The sequence below is a fragment of the Bubalus kerabau genome, chromosome 9 (genome assembly GCF_029407905.1).
Source record: "Bubalus kerabau isolate K-KA32 ecotype Philippines breed swamp buffalo chromosome 9, PCC_UOA_SB_1v2, whole genome shotgun sequence".
NCBI classification, from domain to species: Eukaryota; Metazoa; Chordata; class Mammalia; order Artiodactyla; family Bovidae; genus Bubalus; species Bubalus kerabau.
Genome location: NC_073632.1, coordinates 75,688,278 through 75,709,194, shown reverse-complemented (window position 1 = coordinate 75,709,194; position 20,917 = coordinate 75,688,278). Strand labels below are relative to the sequence as shown.

Below are 20,917 nucleotides of genomic sequence, written 5' to 3'. Positions count from 1 at the left end.
CAGTCCAAGGGACTCTTAAGAGTCTTCTCCAACACCACAGTTCAAAAGCATCAATTCTTCAGTGCTCAGCCTTCTTCACAGTCCAACTCTCACATCCATACATGACCATAGGAAAAACCATAGCCTTGACTAGATGGAACTTTGTTGGCAAAGTAATGTCTCTGCTTCTGAATATGCTATCTAGGTTGGTCATAACTTTCCTTCCAAGGAGTAAGCATCTTTTAATTTCATGGCTGCAATCATCATCTGCAGTGATTTTGGAGCCCCAAAAAATAAAGTCTGACACTGTTTCCACTGTTTCCCCATCTATTTCCCATGAACTGATGGGACCAGATGCCATGATCTTTGTTTTCTGAATGTTGAGCTTTAAGCCAACTTTTTCACTCTCCTCTTTCACTTTCATCAAGAGGCTTTTTAGTTCCTCTTCACTTTCTTCCATAAGGGTGGTGTCATCTGCGTATCTGAGGTTATTGATATTTCTCCCAGCAATCTTGATTCCAGCTTGTGTTTCTTCCAGTCCAGCGTTTCTCATGATGTACTCTGCATATAAGTTAAATAAACAGGGTGATAATATACAGCCTTGATGTACTCCTTTTCCTATTTGGAACCAGTCTGTTGTTCCATGTCCAGTTCTAACTGTTGCTTCCTGACCTGCATACAGATTTCTCAAGAGGCAGGTCAGGTGGTCTGGTATTCCCATCTCTTTCAGAATTGTCCACAGTTTATTGTGATCCACACAGTCAAAGGCTTTGGCATAGTCAATAAAGCAGAAATAGATATTTTTCTGGAACTCTCTTGCTTTTTCCATGATCCAGCGGATGTTGGCAATTTGATCTCTGGTCCCTCTGCCTTTTTTAAAACCAGATTGAACATCAGGAAGTTCACGGTTCACATATTGCTGAAGCCTGGCTTGGAGAATTTTGGGCATTACTTTCCTAGCATGTGAGATGAGTACAATTGTGCGGTAGTTTGAGCATTCTTTGGCATTGCCTTTCTTTGGGATTGGAATGAAAACTGACCTTTTCCAGTCCTGTGGCCACTGCTGAGTTGTCCAAATTTGCTGGCATATTGAGTGCAGCACTTTCACAGCATTATCTTTCAGGATTTGGAATAGCTCAACTGGAATTCTATCACCTCCACTAGCTTTGTTCGTAGTGATGCTGTCTAAGGCCTATTTGACTTCACATTCCAGGATGTCTGGCTCTAGGTCAGTGATCACACCATCGTGATTATCTGGGTCGTGAAAATCTTTTTTGTACAGTTCTTCTGTGTATTCTTGCCATGTCTTCTTAATATCTTCTGCTTCTGTTAGGTCCATACCATTTCTGTCCTTTATCGAGCCCATCTTTGCATGAAATGTTCCTTTGGTATCTCTGATTTTCTTGAAGAGATCTCTGGTCTTTCCCATTCTGTTGTTTTCCTCTATTTCTTTGCATTGACAGCTGAAGAAGGCTTTCTTATTATTACAAACTATTATTAAATAGTGGTTTAAATTATTAAACTTTAAATGATAAAAGTGATTTAATAATCCTATAATCACAAACAATACAACCTGATTTACAGGGATGCATGCATATTTATAAAGGACATGTTTACAAAGCACTCTATGCTTTGGCTATGGCAGATTAGGTAATTCCTAAGAATCCTTTCACTGAGAAAAACTAGATTAAAAGGAAAAAATGTGTTATCTTCAGTCCAGGTTTGATGCACGATACTGGATGCTTGGGGCTAGTGCACTGGGACGACCCAGAGGGATGGTATGGGGAGGGAGGAAGGAGGAGGGTTCAGGGCAGGGAACACATGTATACCTGTGGCGGATTCATTTTGATATTTGGCAAAACTAATACAATTATGTAAAGTTTAAAAATAAAATTAAATTAAAAAAAAAAGAAAAAAAAAAAGTATGGTTGAAAGTATTGGAGGAATATCCATGCAGTAAAGACTTATGGTGCCTAGATGTGGACAACTAAGAGCTAGATTTTAACAGAATTGAATGGGTGCTGCTGCTGCTAAGTCACTTCAGTTGTGTCCGACTCTGTGTGACCCCATAGATGGCAGTCCACCAGGCTCCCCTGTCCCTAGGATTCTCCAGGCAAGAACACTGGAATGGGTTGCCATTTCCTCCTCCAATGCCTGAAAGTGAAAAGTGAAAGTGAAGTCGCTCAGTTGTGTCCGACCCTCAGCGACCCCACGGACTGCAGCCTACCAGTGTCCTCCATCCATGGGATTTTCCAGGCAAGAGTACTGGAGTGCGGTTTCATTGCCTTCTCCGAACTGAATGGTTAGATGGTAGGAAAACAGAAGTTCACAAAGCAGGCTCTGTGTAGGCTTTATTTTGATGTCACTATTGTGACACTGCATTGGTTGTGTTTTCTTTGTCTTCTATCCAGGTCCATTCTTCACTTTCTTGGTGTCCAGAGAAGGTGGAACAGTTAGGCGCCAACAGACTGCATCATGTCAGCTAGTTAAACCGATCCAAAGGGAATTTAAATTTAAGGGTCCCCCATCTGGATATCTACAGAGTTGGCAGGAAACTGGACTTAGAAGAGAATATTAATACAATTTGAATACATTTTAAGCATTCTCTCTTTATATTTTCAAACTCATATGATACATGGATGTAAACACAAGTGCACCCACACCTAGAATTGACCAACAGAAAAATCCTCAGGGAGATAATTGTCCTAAAAAGATGATAATAGAAATAAATGATACAAATTTAAAAAATACAAAGACAATTTATAAATCCTAAATGCCTCTCCTGAGTCTCTTTGTAAAATAATTGTTTTACATAAGTATTAGGGAAAATGCATTATTAATTAGGTGTTGTATTTTTAATTATTATTTTATTTTTATTATATTAATTAGGTGTTGTAATTACCTGTCCAGTTTGCCGTCGTTTTCTCCTAGGCGGAATGGGTGTCCCTCCACTTCCCAAGAGAATGATCCCAGATTCATTCTTGGTGCTGAAGGACAGATTGATTTCTGTTCCAACATCAATAGGCACAGGAGACAGCTCTACAAAACCAGGCTTGGGGAAGCTAACTGTGTAAACGTTCTTCAGGTAAAAGGAAAGAAGGGAAGAAAGCATTAGAAATGAATGAACCCTTAGTTTCTCCATCTCACTCACCCTTCTCAATGCACTCAAAGTTACTATGAAATATATTGTCATGCATGACAACTCAGAATGCATGAAAACTCTGTTATGCTTAAGAGCAACTGAAGAAATATTATTCCAAACTGTAACATTAAGTTAAAATAAAACTTTGGGGTTCTTCTTTTATTTTAGAACTTTTGATTTGAAATATAAAAGCCCATTACTGATTATCACTAATAGGTAACATTTTCTTCTGATTTAAATCTATCTTGCTAAATCTTCCTTGAAAACACTCTCATTGATCCCTTGAATCCTTTTACCAACTAATTGCTTATGTTTTATAGCTAAGTCTGACCATGGTCTCTGTCTGCATTCTTTCTCAGTGATGAGTTGAGGGTAAAGATGTTCATTGTTACTAAATGTATAAAGACACTCTGGAGGAATGTTTAAAAAATCAGATACAATTTAAATTTTAAAAATAAATCAAATATTTCATAGTTTAATTTTCTTAAAATGAAAACAGTATCAGTCTTTGCTGATAAAATGGAAACAGTAACATTGTAGACAGTAACAAAGTACAAAAAGTAAGAGTGTAATCAATCCCATCCCAAAGCTGTGTAGAAGCATATAACTTTCTATCGATATAATCCATTCATTCATGGATTCCTGCAGCCATGCAGTCATTCACTTGTTTTATCTTTTACAACCTTGCTCCTTTCCTCTCCTCTCCTCTCTGTATTCATACTGAATCATGACAGGTACGTTCATTTGTAACTTTTTTCTCACTTTATATGTGGGGGTATCTCTGTCAGTAAATTTAGATTTCAATCTCACTTTTAGTAGCAGGTCATTCCATTGTAGGAATGTGCAAGGATTTATTTAAGCAACCCCCTGTAGTTGGGCATTTATAGTGCTTAAAATGTTCATTTGAAAAGTCCTGGATTTTGCTGGAGTGAAAACAAGGAATCTTTTAATGCAGGATATTTTCCCCTGCAGTGTTCCAGGCCAAGTTAAGTGACATAAATGTTGTAAAATGTATAATCTGTTTTCGATTCCAATTTTCAAATCATAGAGTCTTGGATAGTTCAAATAAAACTACTGTGCAGACTTTTTAATATTTATCAAATATTTCAATTTCTGCTTCATATTTTAGTTGCAAATAATTCCTGGTTACTGAAAAGTACCTTTACAGAACCATCATTTCCTCGTATAAGGCTATTCATTTTCTGGACAGTTTTCCATTCTCATGTATATATCTTTTGCATGTGGATGAGAGTCAGGCTTTGGAAGATTAAAACTCTGAGCAAAAAGAGGTCAATATGGATTCTTAGAGATTAAATTCTGTATATACTTTCCTTTTTCCTATTCCCAAGCTTCTCAGGGTGGGTATCTATGGCTACTTGCGAGTCAGAGACTGTAACTAGGCACAGTGAAGACCCCATAAGTTCTGTTCCAGTCTTTAAACCTCATAGCTCAGTGGTGATTTTCTCTCTTTTCCCAAATCCCTTCGTCTCCCATCACAATGCTTTAAAATAATTTTAACTGGAGGAAGCAGCTAAAATGAATAGTTTGGTCATATCAGGATAATTAAAAATTTGTAAGTAGGATATATTTATAGACTTCCCTGGTGGCTCAGATGGTAAAGCATCTGCCTACAATGTGGGAGACCTGGGTTTGATCCCTGGGTTGGGAAGATCCTCTGGAGAAGGAAATGACAACCCACTCCAGTACTCTTGTCTGGAAAATCACATGGATGGAAGAGCCTGGAGGCTACAGTCCGTGGGGTTGCAAAGAGTCGGACACGGCTGAGCGACTTCACCTTACCTTACCTATGATATATTTACCATTTTATTTTTATTTATGTTTAAAAAATTACTTATTTATTTAGTTATTTATTTTTGGCTGCTCTGGGTCTTTGTTGCTGCATGCACACTCTCTCTAGTTGCAGTGAGTTGGGGCTACTCTCGAGTTGCTGTGTGTGGGCTTCTCATTGTGGTGGCTTCTCTTGTTGTGGAGCATGTGCTCTAGGGCACAGGTTCAGTAGTTGTGGCGCATGGGTTTATGCTCTGAAGCATGTGGGACCTTCCTGGCCCAGGGATGGAACCTGTGTCCCCTGCATTGGCAGGCAGATTCTTAACCACTGGACCACCATGGAAGTCTGGCATTTTCTTTTTAAAAACAAACTCATTACTTTTAGAATTCCAGATGGTGACTGCAGTGATGAAATTAAAAGATGTTTGCTCCTTGGAAGAAAAGCTATGACCAACCTACACAGCATATTAAGAAGCAGAACTGTGCCAACAAAGGTCCATCTAGTCAAAGCTATGGTTTTTCCAGTAGTCATGTAGGGATGTGAGAGTTGGACTATAAAGAAAGCTGAGCACAGAAGAATTGATGCTTTTGAACTGTGGTGTTGGGGAAGACTCTTGAGAGTCACTTGGACTGAAGGGAGATCTAACCAGCCCATCCTAAAGGAAATCAGTCCTGAATATTCATTGTAAGGACTGATGCTGAAGCTGAAACGCTAACACTTTGGCCATCTGATGTGAAGAACTGACTCATGTGAAAAGACCCTGGTGCTGGGAAAGATTGAAGGAAGGAGGAGAAGGGGATGACAGATGATGAGATAGTTGGATGGCATCACTAACTCGATGGACATGAGTTTGAGCAAGCTCCGGGAGTTGGTGATGGACAGGAAAGCCAGGTATGCTGGAGTCCATGGGGTTGCAAAGAGTCAGACATGACTGAGCGACTGAACTGAATTGAAAAATGTACTAATATTCGATGATTATTATCAGATTTTATTGGGTTGATCAGTAAGTTTGCTCAGGTTTTTTGTAACATTTTATGGAAAAACCTAAACAAAATATCTGGCCAATCAATATAAGAGAGAAGAGCTGTGACTTGCATTTCTCTCTCTTATGGGTTAGTGCCTATTGAAGAGTCGGTGCAGAATAGTCAAGTGGAATCAGGGGCTGCTAGGCTGCTGCAGCGATAAAGAAAAGATACTGAAGATACTTGATAACAGGGGACTTTGCAGTCCCATCTAAGCCAAGTCTTTGCAGATGGTTCCCACTATGTGCCATTTTCAAAGAAAAGGAGGCTTGACTTCTAAGCTGTGGACAAGATGCTAAATACTAACGATCATGGTAGAAACTATTACTTGTTATTTGAGTAAACTCCTAACACATTCCAGAAAAAAATTAAGGTTGATAATAAAGCTATATAAAAGACAGGAAGGTAAACTAAATCTAATACAGATGACATGATAATGAGGAAAAGAAAAAAGTAGTGTTGGAAAGAAGAAAGAACCAGAAAAGAGATTAATATTAAAAAGTACATACTATGAAGTGGTGTACATGTGGAAAGATAGTTTGGAATCTTTTATAATACTGTTTTCCTAAGTTTAGTTGATCATGATAATTTTTAGAAGTACTTCAATCTTGCTTTATCATTTATGCAGAGCTAAGGCTAGGGTTGGAGCTTCCTGGTGGCTTGGTGGTAAAGAATCTGCCTGCCAGTACTGTTTACAATAGCCAGGACATGGAAGGAACCTAGATGTCCATCGGCAGACAAATGGATAAGAAAGCTGTGGTACATATACACAATGGAATATTACTCAGTTATTAAAAAGAATGCATTTGAATCAGTTCTAATGAGGTGGATGAAACTGGAGCCTATTATACAGAGTGAAGTAAATCAGAAAGAAAAACACTAATACATTATGCTGCTGCTGCTAAATTGCTTCAGTTGTGTCCGACTCTGTGTGACCCCATAGACAGCAGCCCACTAGGCTCCCCCGTCCCTGGGATTCTCCAGGCAAGAACACTGGAGTGGGTTGCCATTTCCTTCTCCAGTGCATCAAAGTGAAAAGTGAAAGTGAAGTCGCTCAGTCGTGTCTGATTCTTCGCAACTCCATGGACTGCAGCGTCCCAGGCTCCTCCATTCATGGGATTTTCCAGGCAAGAGTACTGGAGTGGGATGCCATTGCCTTCTCCACCAATACAGTTATTAATGCATATATATGGAATTCAGAAAGATGGCAACGATGACCCTATATGCGAGATAGCAAAAGAGACAGAGATGTAAAGAACAGACTTTTGGACTCTGTGGGAGAAGGCGAGGGTGGGATGATTTGAGAGATTAGCATTGAAACATGTATATTATCATATGTTAAATAGATCACCAGTCCAGGTTCGATGCTTGAGACAGGGTGCTCAGGGCTAGTGCATTGGGATGACCCTGAGGGATGGGATGGGGAGGGAGGGAGGAGGGGGGTTCAGGATGGGGAACACATGTACACCCATGGCTGATTCATGTCAATGTATGGCAAAAAACCACCACAATATTGTAAAGTAATTAGCTTCCAATTAAAAAGAAAAAAAGAATCTGCTTGTCAATGCAGGAGATATGGGTTCAATTCTTGGGTCAGGAAAATCCCCTGGAGTAAGAAATGGCAGCCCACTCCAGTATTCTTGCCTGGGAAATTCCATGGACAGAGGACACTGTTGGGCTACAGTTCAAGGGGTCGCAAAGTTGGACACAACTTAGCGACTAAAGAACAACAAGACTAGGGTCAGTAGGAATTCAAAACAGATTAACAAGAACTGGTTCCTGTAATAGACCCAAACTAAGTAAGTGAAATCTGATATGAAGGTATTTAGGAAGCCATTAGGAAGAGACCAACCTCCAATGAACATCCTTTGGTAACACTAACATAATCAGGGCTGCTAAGTATATTGTACGGAGTTCTTGAAATTTCAATATCTTTGAGGCAACCAGAATATTTCTTCACATTTACTTCTGGCCTGTTGAAAAGTTAAATGGAAAATAAAAGCAATATCATTAGGACAATGGCAATATAGTGTTTGTGACCACTGGATGCAAGCCATATGGAGCAAACTGATGCACAGGCAGGCGTATGTCTCTCAAACTGTGCACAGGTGCACACATGGACCCAGAAAACTATGCTTCCATTAGCTACTGGTTGGATAAGTGGATATCAGCACCAACTTGCATAAGGAGTCTTTAGGTAGCTCTTCATTCTCTCCTTTTAAAAAATAATCTCAACTATTGCATTTAAATACAAGGTATAGAAATTAACTGACTTCTTTTGAAGTGCTTCTTATGCATAATGAAATGTGTTTGTTTTTTTCCACCTAAGAGCAGACACTTGTACAGGACAGCATAATCATACTATACAATGAAAAACATTAAATAAAATCTTGCTCAAAATTTAAAAATCTGAAAACATTTATTTTGAAAAGATAATATTTCTTCCATTGAGACTTTTTTTTTGAAGGTTTAGCTGAGAATAAGATAATGTAATATTTCTCTAAAAATTTTAAGTCAAATAAAACCTGAGAAACATTCTTTTGGATTACAGTTTCAAAAAAGATACTTTAAGTTTACAAATTGACCCTAAAGTACTTATTCTGTATTGGAGCAGTAACAAAATAAAGCAACCAAAGGACAAAACATACATTTAATTTTTCCAATAAAGTTGAAAATGGCTTCAACACCCAAAAGACACTTGAATATTTACTTTTTGCTTACTACTTCTTAAAAAAGGATAAACATGCTAGCATGCTGTAAGTGCTTGATAAACACAAGTTAACAAGATGTTAACAGTGACACTTTTTTCATCTATAACAGCACTGTCCAGTAGAACTTTCTGTGATGATAGAAATATTCTTTCCTGCACTGTCCAAATCAGTAATGAGTAGCCATATATGTCTGCTGACACTTGAAAAGTAGCTCATGCCAATGAGAACCTGGATTTTTATTGCTATTTAATTTTCTTTCTTTTTCTTTTTTTGGTGACACTGCATGGCATATAGGATCTTAGTTCCCCAACTAGGGATCAAACTCATGCTCCCTGAAGTGGGAATGCATAATTTTAAAACACTGGACAGCCAGCGAAATACCATTAAAAAAATTTTTTTTTTCTTTAACTTAAAGCTAAATAGCCACCGTGGCTAGTGGCTACCATATTGAACAGTGCAGGTCAACAGAAATAGAAAAAGTAATACTTTTTTTTAATGTTAATAAGCAACTCTAGGGGCTTCCCTGGTGGCTCAGTGGTAAAGAATCCACCTGCAATGCAGAAGCTGCAGGAGACGCAGGTTTGATCCCTGGGTGGGGGAGATCCCCTGGAGGAGGGCATGGCAACCCACTCCAGTATTCTTGCCTGGAGAATCCCATGGACAAGGAGCCTGGTGGACTACAGTCCATAGGGTCACAAAGAATTGGACATGACTGAAGTGACTTAGCATGCACTCAAGCAAGCAACTCTAAAAAGTGTCCAATCAATACCAGATATTATTCTTAGTAGGATAATGATGAACTCTCCTCAGTGTCCCATGGTGGCAGGATTCCTTTTTTTGCCTTAATAAAAAACATATGACATGGGGACAAACAGGGAGGCCAGCATATCAGACCCCTGGCAGTGTGTATCCGGTGATTTATCTCATGCTGGGTATTTGTTCTGTTTTCTTTCTCTCTGGGACTTTTATTTTCTTTGATCATTTCCCACTTGTTCCCAAGGTCTTCCCCTTCTGTTCGGTCAGCTGGTTATTACAAAAACATGCCAGCTGGACAGTGAGAATCTTGCTTATATACTTCCTGTATAAAGTGAAGGAAGCCAGTGAACTTCATTCTCAGCATTCATTTGCTTCCTTGTTTGTTGAGAGGAGGTCTGATTTATCACAAGTTTCTCAGAGGTCTTATCAATAAAATAAATCACTCCTATAAGTTACACACTTCATTGTTTCAGGGAAATACAAAGAACCATTTCAAAACACAATGATTCAGCAAGCTCAACATTATGAAAATCACAGGGGATAAGTAATCACATATGGTGATCAGACTCCTAATGGTAACCACAGGCCTCTGTTTCCTCTGTTTGCCTCAGAGGCAAAATTACAAAGCTACACAGTGTCATTCCAGAGCCTTATTAGCATATACTTTCATTGAAAGCCAGCCTTTGCCTTTTAGCCATATCAGCAAACAGCACTTGACTGGTCCATGATGAAACAACTTATTTTTCCCCACATTTTCAGTTCTATATAGTCTAGTTTCTGGTATTAAAAATCTAGCCTTCGCTTTAAAAATTTCTTTGATCAGCTCAGCTTCATTATATCCTTTTGGGAAATTTGGCACTGTTAGGTTTTCAAATACCAAAACATTCAGCTGTAACTCTAGCCAGACGGCGCCAGCCTTGCACACATCTCTGGGGTTTGATCAGCCACGTACAAGGGCCTGATGCTTAAAACTTCCAGGCTAATACTGCCCACCTGCAAATCGGAATTGAAATGCTCCTGAGAAGCTAGAATGACTGCAAACTTTCTCATCGTTAATGCAAACACTTGTTTTACATACAGTATTTCTAGAGGCTCCTTTTATCTGACTCCATACCTAAATTCTAAATAAACAAGGCAATAAAGAAGCAGCTTTGCCAAGAGGTGCAAGGGCCATGTAAACATGTGCATCTTTGCAGGCTTGCAAAAAGCAATCAGGCAGTAGTAAGCATTTGGGAGCACAGTTTCTTGTTCAGCAGGTAGTACAGTACCCGGGAGACCAGAGTCTGATGTTCAACCCAGAAGATCACTTTGGTCCCCAGAACTCAATTTGTGCCCATAAACCTGACCAGCTGCCCTTGGCCTGTGCTGCTGCAAGTGTGCACTAGAGGGCACTGTGCGTGGGCGAAACAAGTCAAACTGCAGCTCTGTGATGGTGGGTAAGCAGCAGCATTTTTGTAAGCAAAGGGCAGCATGAGAATCATCTCAGAATGCATTACTCGCTGGTGAAATGTCCTATGAATAAAGCTGGATAGGTGTCACTCTGCTTCTGCGTCACCGCTTTATCTAAGAAGCCACATTGACCCAACCCATGCACTAGAAGAAGGCATGCATAAATTTAAATTTTACCTTGCTTTCATACTAGGTCAAAGGGAAGAGAAAAAAATGATTTACTTATAATTGCATTTTCATTTAGTAAAACAATAAACTATAATCATAAATCTTTTAAAACAGCATTTCACAGAGATCTACAAAGGAAAGTAAAATACCACAAGAAAGGGAACCAGGCATATACCCTTGACTGTAACGAAAACAGAACCCAATGGTGACCGTCTCCCACACTATGCTCCTAGAAAATTTTTATTTTGGAATTGAATTTAAAGCACTCATGTTTATCATTTTTATTAATGGAAAATGAACAAATGTTCCTGTGCAGTAATATTCATGAGTAGCTTATAAGGAGAGCTTATTGCCTTTTTGAACTTAGCTTGAACTTAATATATATAAAATAATTCATGTCCATCACATCTTTCGCACTTTATCATAAGAAGATCTTGCCTGTGGCCAAATTACAGCTACGAATGCATGGCTCCTTGAATAGTCACAAATATATGTCTCACAAATAAATGTCTAAAGATTGTTTTGAAATAATGTGTCATACCATAGAAATATTATAATTATGAAATGCTATACTGTGGAAGTAAAAAAAAAACACATTGTGGTAATAAAGACTCACTAGGTATGTAGTCTGCAAACTATTTAATAATACATAAACCCATCTCAGTTAAATTAACATATACACTTTTGTGGATAATTCCTAAAAATCACTTTATGGTAATTAAAACTACATTACCGCCAGAATAGATGATGCCATCTTTGGATAGCCTGATTTTGGCTACATTTAATTCACTCATAGAGAATTTAGTTAGTAATCTGGCAAAGCAAATCTTAGACTTGAACAATTTGCTAGATCCCCAGTATTTAAATAGTATCTGGAACATAGTAGATGCTTATCAAACACCTGTTGAATGAATAAACGGATTTTGGAGTAATAACTATGTCACTATTCAAATACATTGAATCTGCAATAATTTTTCTGCCAGACATTTAAAATCTAAATTCCTAACACAAATACAATATCATGTGGATGAACGCAGAGCCAGTTTATCTGCATTAAGCTTATCAAATTATACACTTGATAAACTGAACTGGTGTCTGGTTTATGAATTTAGATACAGAAAGAAACACAAACCTCAGTTTGCATGCTCAATATCATGAATGAGACTGAAGTTCTACTGCTCGTTTGAGAAATACGAAAAGAACTGACCATCATACTTCTCAGTTATTCTGAAACCATTCCAATTGTAATGTGTCTTTTTAGTGTAGAAACACTTAGGCAGGACTTTTGTACTAGCAAACTAAACAAAATAAAATGTAAAAATATGGTGGTCTATATTTATAGTAAATTCTTATGGTTTGGCCAAATCAATTCATCCTATCCAAAGTAGATTCAATTAACTTTTATTGAGCACCAAGTACTCTATAACTGTTATTTCTTATAGGCTGTTTTGTAACAAGCAGGAGATTAATGAAATATCACATGAAATATTTTCTGACACTTTTTAATTTCTTCTATTTATTTTGGAGTTAATTACTATTAAACTAAATACATCTCCCCATCCTGCTATCTAAAAAATATATGTGAAGTTTTGAAAAATATTGACGTGGGCAAGAACAACTAATACTGCTTTAGCATCAAGTACATGGGAAAGTTCCATTACACTATTATGCTCGTGCTTAGCCATAAAGTAGGTTACACTCACAGTATCCCGGAACACTGACTAATTTTCAGAACACTCAGCAAAGTCAGTGCACCCTTATCTCTGGTGAATGTACAGCAGAAAGGCAATTACATTCAACTCCAGTTTCCACCTTTAATAACTTTTATACTTCTTTTTATCTCGTGACTGACGCTAAAGGTAACAGTGATTCCCATCCACCTCTTCAATAAAGATATCAAATTAATCTCTGTTTTTTAAATCCTGGTATTAACATGTAGCACAATTTTTTAGATTAGGCATTTTCTGCAACTAAAGGCTATACGATATTCCTGTTATAATTAAACTTCAGAACTCTATTGAGCATAGTGACCATTTAATTAAAATGTAATCCTTAGCCCTAAATATACATCAAATTACCTCAAGTTCCTCAGTGTTGGCAGACCACCAAAATATATTTTGTCATCTGCTTTCAAGTCAAGACCGAAGTTGTTCCCAGGAGATGAAGTTGCTATGTTCTCCTCCTGGTTAGTATCAATATCTACAATTGATATGTTGGCTGCAAAGGAAGGATAAAGTTTCACGTTTTTTTGAGCAATACCAACCACATCTATATTATTTCTGTTTCTTCAAGATACTTTTACTTTAATTCTCAAATTAACACTATAACTATATACAGCTATTTAATAATTGCAGAAACTACAACATCAATAAAATACATTGTTATACGATCCACAAAGAAAGCATGAAAATAGTAGCCTGAACACAAACCAGTCAAGATAAAATAAAAATGTTTAGAGGGACAACAGAGAACTCATTGACACAGTTTTCCATAATAAAAGTAGTTAGAAAATAAAATTAATACGTAATTAATGATAAGCAAATTGCCAACATCCGTTGGATCATCGAAAAAGCAAGAGAGTTCCAGAAAAACATCTATTTCTGCTTTATTGACTATGCCAAAGCCTTTGACTGTGTGGATCACAATAAACTGTGGAAAATTCTGAAAGAGATAGGAATACCAGACCACCTGACCTGCCTCTTGAGAAACCTATATGCAGGTCAGGAAGCAATAGTTCGAACTGGACATGGAACAACAGATTGGTTCCAAATAGGAAGAGGAGTATGTCAAGGCTGTATATTGTCACCCTGCTTATTTAACTTATATGCAGAGTACATCATGAGAAACGCTGGGCTGGAAGAAGCACAAGCTGGAATCAAGATTGCCAGGAGAAATATCAATAACCTCAGATATGCAGATGACACCACCCTTATGGCAGAAAGTGAAGAGGAACTAAAAAGCCTCTTGATGAAAGTGAAAGAGGAGAGTGAAAAAGTTGGCTTAAAGCTCAACATTCAGAAAATGAAGATCATGGCATCTGGTCCTATCACTTCATGGGAAATAGATGGGGAAACAGTGGAAACAGTGTCAGACTTTATTTTTGGGGGCTCCAAAATCACTACAGATGGTGACTGCAGCCATGAAATTAAAAGACGCTACTGCTTGGAAGAAAAGTTATGATCAACCTAGACAGCATATTGAAAAGCAGAGACATTACTTTGCCAACAAAGTTCCATCTAGTCAAGGCTATGGTTTTTCCAGTGGTCATCTATGGATGCGAGAGTTGGACTGTGAAGAAAGCTGAGCACTGAAGAATTGATGCTTTTGAACTGTGGTGTTGGAGAAGACTCCTGAGAGTCCCTTGGACTGCAAGGAGATCCTATCAGTCCATTCTAAAGGAGATCGGCCCTGGGATTTCTTTGGAAGGAATGATGCTAAAGCTGAAGCTCCAGTACTTTGGCCACCTCATGTGAAGAGTTGACTCACTGGAAAAGACTCTGATGCTGGGAGGGATTGGGGGCAGGAGGAAGATGGGACGGCAGAGGATGAGATGGCTGGATGGCATCACTGACTGGATGGCCGTGCGTTTGAGTGAGCTCCAGGAGATGGTGGAGGCCTGGCGTGCTGCGGTTCATGGGGTCGCAAAGAGTCGGACACGACTGAGCAACTAAACTGAACTGAATGATAAGATAAATATTTAACTAGAAATCAGACTGTGAATTAGAAATAAACACAATTTGTGATTCTGTCTGTACATTTCAGTATCCACAGAAGTACTTTGGCTGAGGATCATCCCTAGAGGAATGAGGATGAGGTGGTTGTGCCTGGAAGTGGAGAGATGGGAATGTTTGATTTTGCAAGATGACAGGATCCACATCCATTGTAAACTACATTTTAGATGGAGGATGCTGAGTGTTTCAAGAGAGGTAGTTTTCATTGCTTATTGCTTTTCTCTCAGGTCTCTAAATGTACTTCCAATACGATGAGGATAAGAATTTAGAAATAGAAAGGAAAAAGGAAAAAAAGACTCTTCTCTGTTTAAACTGCTTTGTTCAGAGAGCAGATGTGAACACTTTATCTCACTGATTTTTACCCTTTTCATTCTTAAGAGTCAGGCTAGGTTCTCTCTGAATTATGTGGTATCTCACCATAATATTTGCCTAGGCCCAACATTTAACTGCTTCATATATTTTGGATCCTTGATGCATACTGAGGCATTGGTTCATTAACAAGACAAATTTGGCCTCTAAATCTTTGCCCGATATAACATCTGAATTAGCAAGGGTCTAAAAATGGCCACTTGAACCAATGGGTTTTAAGGGCATTTCGAAGTGTTTATTCTTTGGAGCATTAGTTTCAAATAAATATGACAAACACTAAGTTAAGCAAATTTAAACACAGATCTTAATTTAATGGCTGCTCAGATCTTGCAACATGCTAATATGAAAAGTAATGCTCCAAAAAAGGGACACAGAACAAGAAGTATTTCTCAAGTTTGTTTGACCTTGAAATATTATTATTTTCTCCCAACTCACCATTTTTTAGAAGAGTGTTCTTTGAAAAATAAAGAGAAATATCAAACTCCGAAATTCCATTGTAATCTGTAGCCCTTGCATTTCAAAAGGAAGTATCCTCAGTAAAACCAAACATAACTACCTTAAAAAATATCTAAAATAAAATACCCAAACCTATTAACACCTCAGATCCTCGAAGAATTTTATAACGATAAACAAAAAAAATTACTTGAAAAATAAGTGCCTAATTAAAAATTATTAAGCAAGTTAAGATTTTAAAAAGTTAATTACTTTCTAGCACATATCAATTTCATACTCACATATCTTTTTGACCAGACTGGTGGCTAAGATAAAAAAGATTTATAAAAATGTTTTCAAAACTTTTTCCATACATATTCTTTTTTTTTTTTTTTTTTTTAATCCAGATCAGCAAAGAAGTTTTCACATAGGGCTGTTGACTGGAATGTGAAAATAGCCTTTTTTCTATAGACCTGGTATACATTTTAATAATGTCTGTGAAAATGAGATGTTGTCTCTTTATCATAGGTAAGTCAGTGATTGGAGGTAGTTTTCCTCCTTATCCCTGAGTGAATATATACATTTTTAGAAATCATTCTAAGAAAAACTGATTAAAAAGCAGAAACACAATTGAAGTGAAACTCACTGGTCCACTGAAGTATTAGCTTTGGTATTGAGACATAGGATGGCATATTTACTGATTTAAAGGGTTCTACTCTGTCCTTCATGAGTGACAGCTATGGAGTGGGTTCTGCTATGGAATGCTAACACTTGTTTTTATTCCTTGCCCTATTTCTTTCCCTTACAGAATAACAATTAACATAAAATTTTACAGTTGATGAGTTCAGACATCATTTATGGATAAACAGGGAATTAAGGGTTTTATTCAATACTAGACACAGAGTAGGAACTTAACAAGTATTTTATAATCAATACTGAGTTGTTATAAAGGAGTTGTTTTCACTTTGGCAGTTCTTTTCTTCTTTTAGTCCACTGAAAATCTAAATGATCAATTTTGCGTCCCTATCAATGCACTGACTCAGAAGGTGGGAGTGCTTCCTGAAAAAGACAGTTTGAACTTCAAGGGACAGTGGTTTTACAAACTAGCTGAGAATAACTTGTGTAAAACAAATAATCAGGTATCTGAAAAGGAGCAATAGCCTTACTTGAATTCCTATCTCACTACTCCATGGATTCTGACCTTGCTAAAACCCACAGTGTCCTCCCTACATCCAAACCCTATGGGGTCCTTTGGTCCTTACCTTAATCCAAATCTGTGCAGTATGTGAGGTTAATATTTCCATCCTTCTAGAATTTTCCTCCTTTGACTTCCATGATACCAACTTCTCTAGCTTCTCTTGCCTATCCAACCTCATTCTCAGTCTCCTTCCCTGAAACCCTATTTTTCTGAACACTTCTGAGATGTTGACAGTCACCAGAGTGCTTTCAATTGGCTATTTGTCAGGTTTCAGCTATCTGGGTAGCCTCAAGTTTATATTTACTTACTATATGTTGATCACTCAGAAATATACATACCTGGACCTGATTTTTGCCTAAAAATCCACATTCAGCAGGTGATTCATTATATACCTCCCCAGCTGATGAATATTAATTAAAATTAAAATTAAAATTGTTATCTTTTTACTCCCAGATCTGTATTATTTATTTTATCTGGTAGCACTAAGACCCCTACCCAATCTCTTAATTAGACAGTCATCTTTTCTCCTCACCATTCTATATCTTACCAATCAACAGCCCTACTAATTTCATCTAAATAACTCTATTATCTGTTCTCTTTAAACAATTATTTATTTTATTTTTCAATGTGTTGCATGGCTTTATGAGCTTCCCTGGTGGCTCAGTAGTAAAGAATCCACCTGCCAGGATTCGATCCCTGGGTCAGGAAGATCCCCTGGAGAAGGAAATAGAAACCCACTCTACTATTCTTGCCTAGAAAATCCCAAGGACAGAGGAGCCTGGGGGCTGTAGTCTGGGGGTGGCAAAAAGTCAAACACGACTGAGTGACTGAGCACACACGCACGCATGCCTATAGGAACTCAGTTCCCTGATGTGGGACTGAACCCAGCCATAGCAGTGAAAGCCTGGAATCCTAACTATTAGGCCCCTAGGGAACTCACTCTGTTTTATTTTAAAACACTTTTATCAACGTAAAACTGACATGGTATAATTTGTCCATGTTTAAAATATACAATTTTACAAGTTTTGAGATCTCTATACATCCATGAAATGCTGCTGCTGCTGCTGCTGCTAAGTCGCCTCAGTCGTGTCCGACTCTGTGCGACCCTGTAGACGGTAGCCCACCAGGCTCCCCGTCCCTGGGATTCTCCAGGCAAGAACACTGGAGTGGGTTGCCATTTCCTTCTCCAATGCATGAAAGTGAAAAGTGAAAGTGAAGTTGCTTAGTCGTGTCTGACTCTTTTCGATCCCATGGACTGCAGCCTACCAGGCTCCTCTGTCCATGGGATTTTCCAGGCAAGAATACTGGAGTGGGTTGCCATTGCCTTCTCCATCCATGAAATGATCACAGTCAAAAAATTGAGCATGTCAATCACTCCAGTAGTTTCCCTAAGTCTCTTTATCATCCTTCCTTCCACTGTCCCTCCCTATGAAACCCTATCCACAAATATTCTCTAGCTGCTTACTGTGACTATATGTTAGTCTGTGTTTTCTATATAATTTTTACATAAATGTACTTTTTTGTCTGACTTCTTTTACTCAGAAAAATTATTTTGCTATTAATCTATTTTGTGTGGATATTAATAGTTCATTATTTTCTTTTACCACTAAACAATATTCCATTGTATGGATATACACCAATGTGTATATCCATTCAACTGCTGATGAATGTTTGCATTGTTTTTTGTTTTTTTGAGTATCACAAATAAAGGTGCTATAAATTTCCTGGTACAAGTCTCTCTATGGATATATACTTTCACAAATCTTGGGTGAATATTTAGGAGTGGAATGGTTGTTTCATATGACACATCTATATTAAACCTTTAAAGAAAATGCCAACCTGTTTTCCAATGTGGCTGTACCATTTTTACATCCTTGTCAGCAGTGCATAAGAATTCCACTTGCTTGACATCCTTGCCAGCCCTGGGTATGTTCAGTCTTTTTAATTATAGACGTTCTAGTAACCGTATAGTGGTATCACACTGTGGATTCATTTTGCATTTCTCTGCTGTCAAATCCCACTGCAACTCTTATTTCAAGCCATCATTTATCTCCTGTCTGAACTATTATTGTTCTTAATTGGTCACTCTGCCTCCAGTTTAATCTTCTGAAAATTTACTTTTCTTATTTCTCCTCTCTCTGATTATTTCCTTATAGCTCCCTTTGTGGGGCCTTCCTTTACTATACTGCTTCGCTATTGCTGTTTGCTCCAGGGCTTTGGATAACTGGTTTTTCTCATCTCTATTAAGCTACAACTATTTAAAACATAATGCTTCGCAGCCATCCATCTTTCCCCTAGAACTCTGTTAATCCTCAGATACACATAATGAATTGCCTGTCAATTACATGGCTTCCTTAGGTTGCTAAAGATACTGAGTTCCTTTAATACAACATGTCTAAAATAAAGCTTTTCTAAGCTTTAAAAAAGCTAATAAAGCTCTAATAAAGCTTTTCTAAAGTTCTTTTCTAAAATCTATGTTTCTTCTTGCATCCAATTCCTTGGTAAATGGCACTGATTTTTTTTTGTTGTTGTTATTTTAAGAAAAATAAAGCAATTATTTAAAAAAACCTCACTCTCCACATTAAGTATTTCATAAAGCTTCTCAATTTAAAAATGCTTAATATCTTTCAACTCCATTCTTTCCTATTCATTCTCATAGTTTCATTCTCCTTGCTCTTCCACTGGTTTTCCTACAGATTGCAATGGGATCTGAAATTGTCACCGATCTACCCTCCAAGTTGCTGCTAGAGAAACTTCACTAAAACACAAATCTGGTAGTATCACACTCTTGATTAAAACTCTTAGTAGTTCTTTCCCTATAGCTTTCAGGAAGAGTTGAAACTCCTTACAGTAAGTCCCCTACATACAAACCTTCAAGTCGTGAACTTTCAAAGATGCAAACGTGTGTATGCGTGTCCAATCACGTAGTTAATTCCTGTGTATACTGTACGTCATGTGTGTGCATCCACCACCAGCAGTTGTGGTCTTGTGTACTTTACTGTACAGTACTGTATAGAGTACAGCAGTACAATATTATCTTTATTTCAAGCTCTGAACATGTGCCATCAGGGTCAGGTGTGAATGAAATTGCAGCTTGCCTCTCCTCTGTCTCCGATTGTTGACAACACTTCCGCTCTACCATCTCCCACCTCTTTTTCCCCCAGTCAGTAAATCTTTGTGCCTGTTCACTTGATGCCAGCCCCTGTATGCCAGCTGTTGTACTGTACCACTGTACTTTTCAAGGTTCTGTACTGTAAGATTAAAAATATTTTATTTTTGTGTGTGTGTTTTTAATGTACTATTTGTGTAAAAAGTAACAAACTAATTACAGTACCGCACTACATAGCCAACTCTGTTGGCTGGGTATCTAGGCTAACTTTTTTGTACTTACAAACAAATTGGACTTACAAATGTGCTCTTGGAAGAGAACTTGTTTGTATGTAGGAGAATTACTATAGTTCAGCTCAGGCCAGTGCTAGGTCACTTCAGTCATGTGTCCTACTCTTTGCGATGCTATGGATCATAATATGCCAGCTGTCTCTGTCCATGGGATTCCCCAGGCAAGAATACTAGAGTGGAGAGAACAAGATGGCAGAGGAGTAGGTGGACATGGAGTACATCTCTCTCCAAGGATACACCAGGAATACACCTTCAGACACAATACACTCTCTAGCTGACAGTGGACAAGAGTACCTGACCAGGGGAAAAGAATATATTAAATCATGCAAAACCTGAGATCAAGCCCTGAGCCTTTGGAGTGGGAGCACTGACTCCAAGACCCTAGACTACCAGAGAACTAATCCTAGAGAGTATCAAATTGTGAGAAATCACACAAAGGAAAACACTTGAATACAAGACCTGGTATCACCCAACCACCAATAGCACCCTGTGAAGGATGCCTCATCTAAACCACAAACAAAACAAAAATACAAACCCAGTAATCATTAGACAGGATTACCAACTCACTCAGCCTTGTGTATCAGAGGAAAAACAAACAAACAAAAACTCAGCACAAATCTCACCCTATACAAAGCTTACACAAACCAGTGGACCGACCTTAGGAGGGCAGAAACCAAAAGGAAGAATGAATTCAACCTTGAAGTCTGGGAAAAGGAGACCTCAAACACAATAAGTTAAAAAAAAGTAATGAAAAGGCAGAGAGATACTACAC

The 20,917-nt window shown here is 38.0% G+C and overlaps 1 protein-coding gene across 6 annotated transcripts in view; it reads right to left on the bottom strand.

Moving 5' to 3' along the window:
- LAMA2 (laminin subunit alpha 2) overlaps window positions 1-20,917 on the bottom strand; it is a 710,513-nt gene that overhangs the window by 33,972 nt on the left and 655,624 nt on the right. For 5 of the 6 annotated variants that reach the window (XM_055535597.1, XM_055535598.1, XM_055535596.1 and 2 more), the window contains 3 exons: window positions 13,095-13,233; window positions 7,785-7,905; window positions 2,882-3,058 (listed from right to left, as the gene is read on the bottom strand). In XM_055535597.1, the coding sequence (XP_055391572.1) occupies window positions 2,882-3,058; window positions 7,785-7,905; window positions 13,095-13,233 (437 nt within the window). Of the gene's footprint in view, window positions 1-2,881; window positions 3,059-7,784; window positions 7,906-7,945; window positions 11,038-13,094; window positions 13,234-20,917 lie in introns of those variants that run through there. The other variant, XM_055535601.1, reaches the window with a different exon arrangement.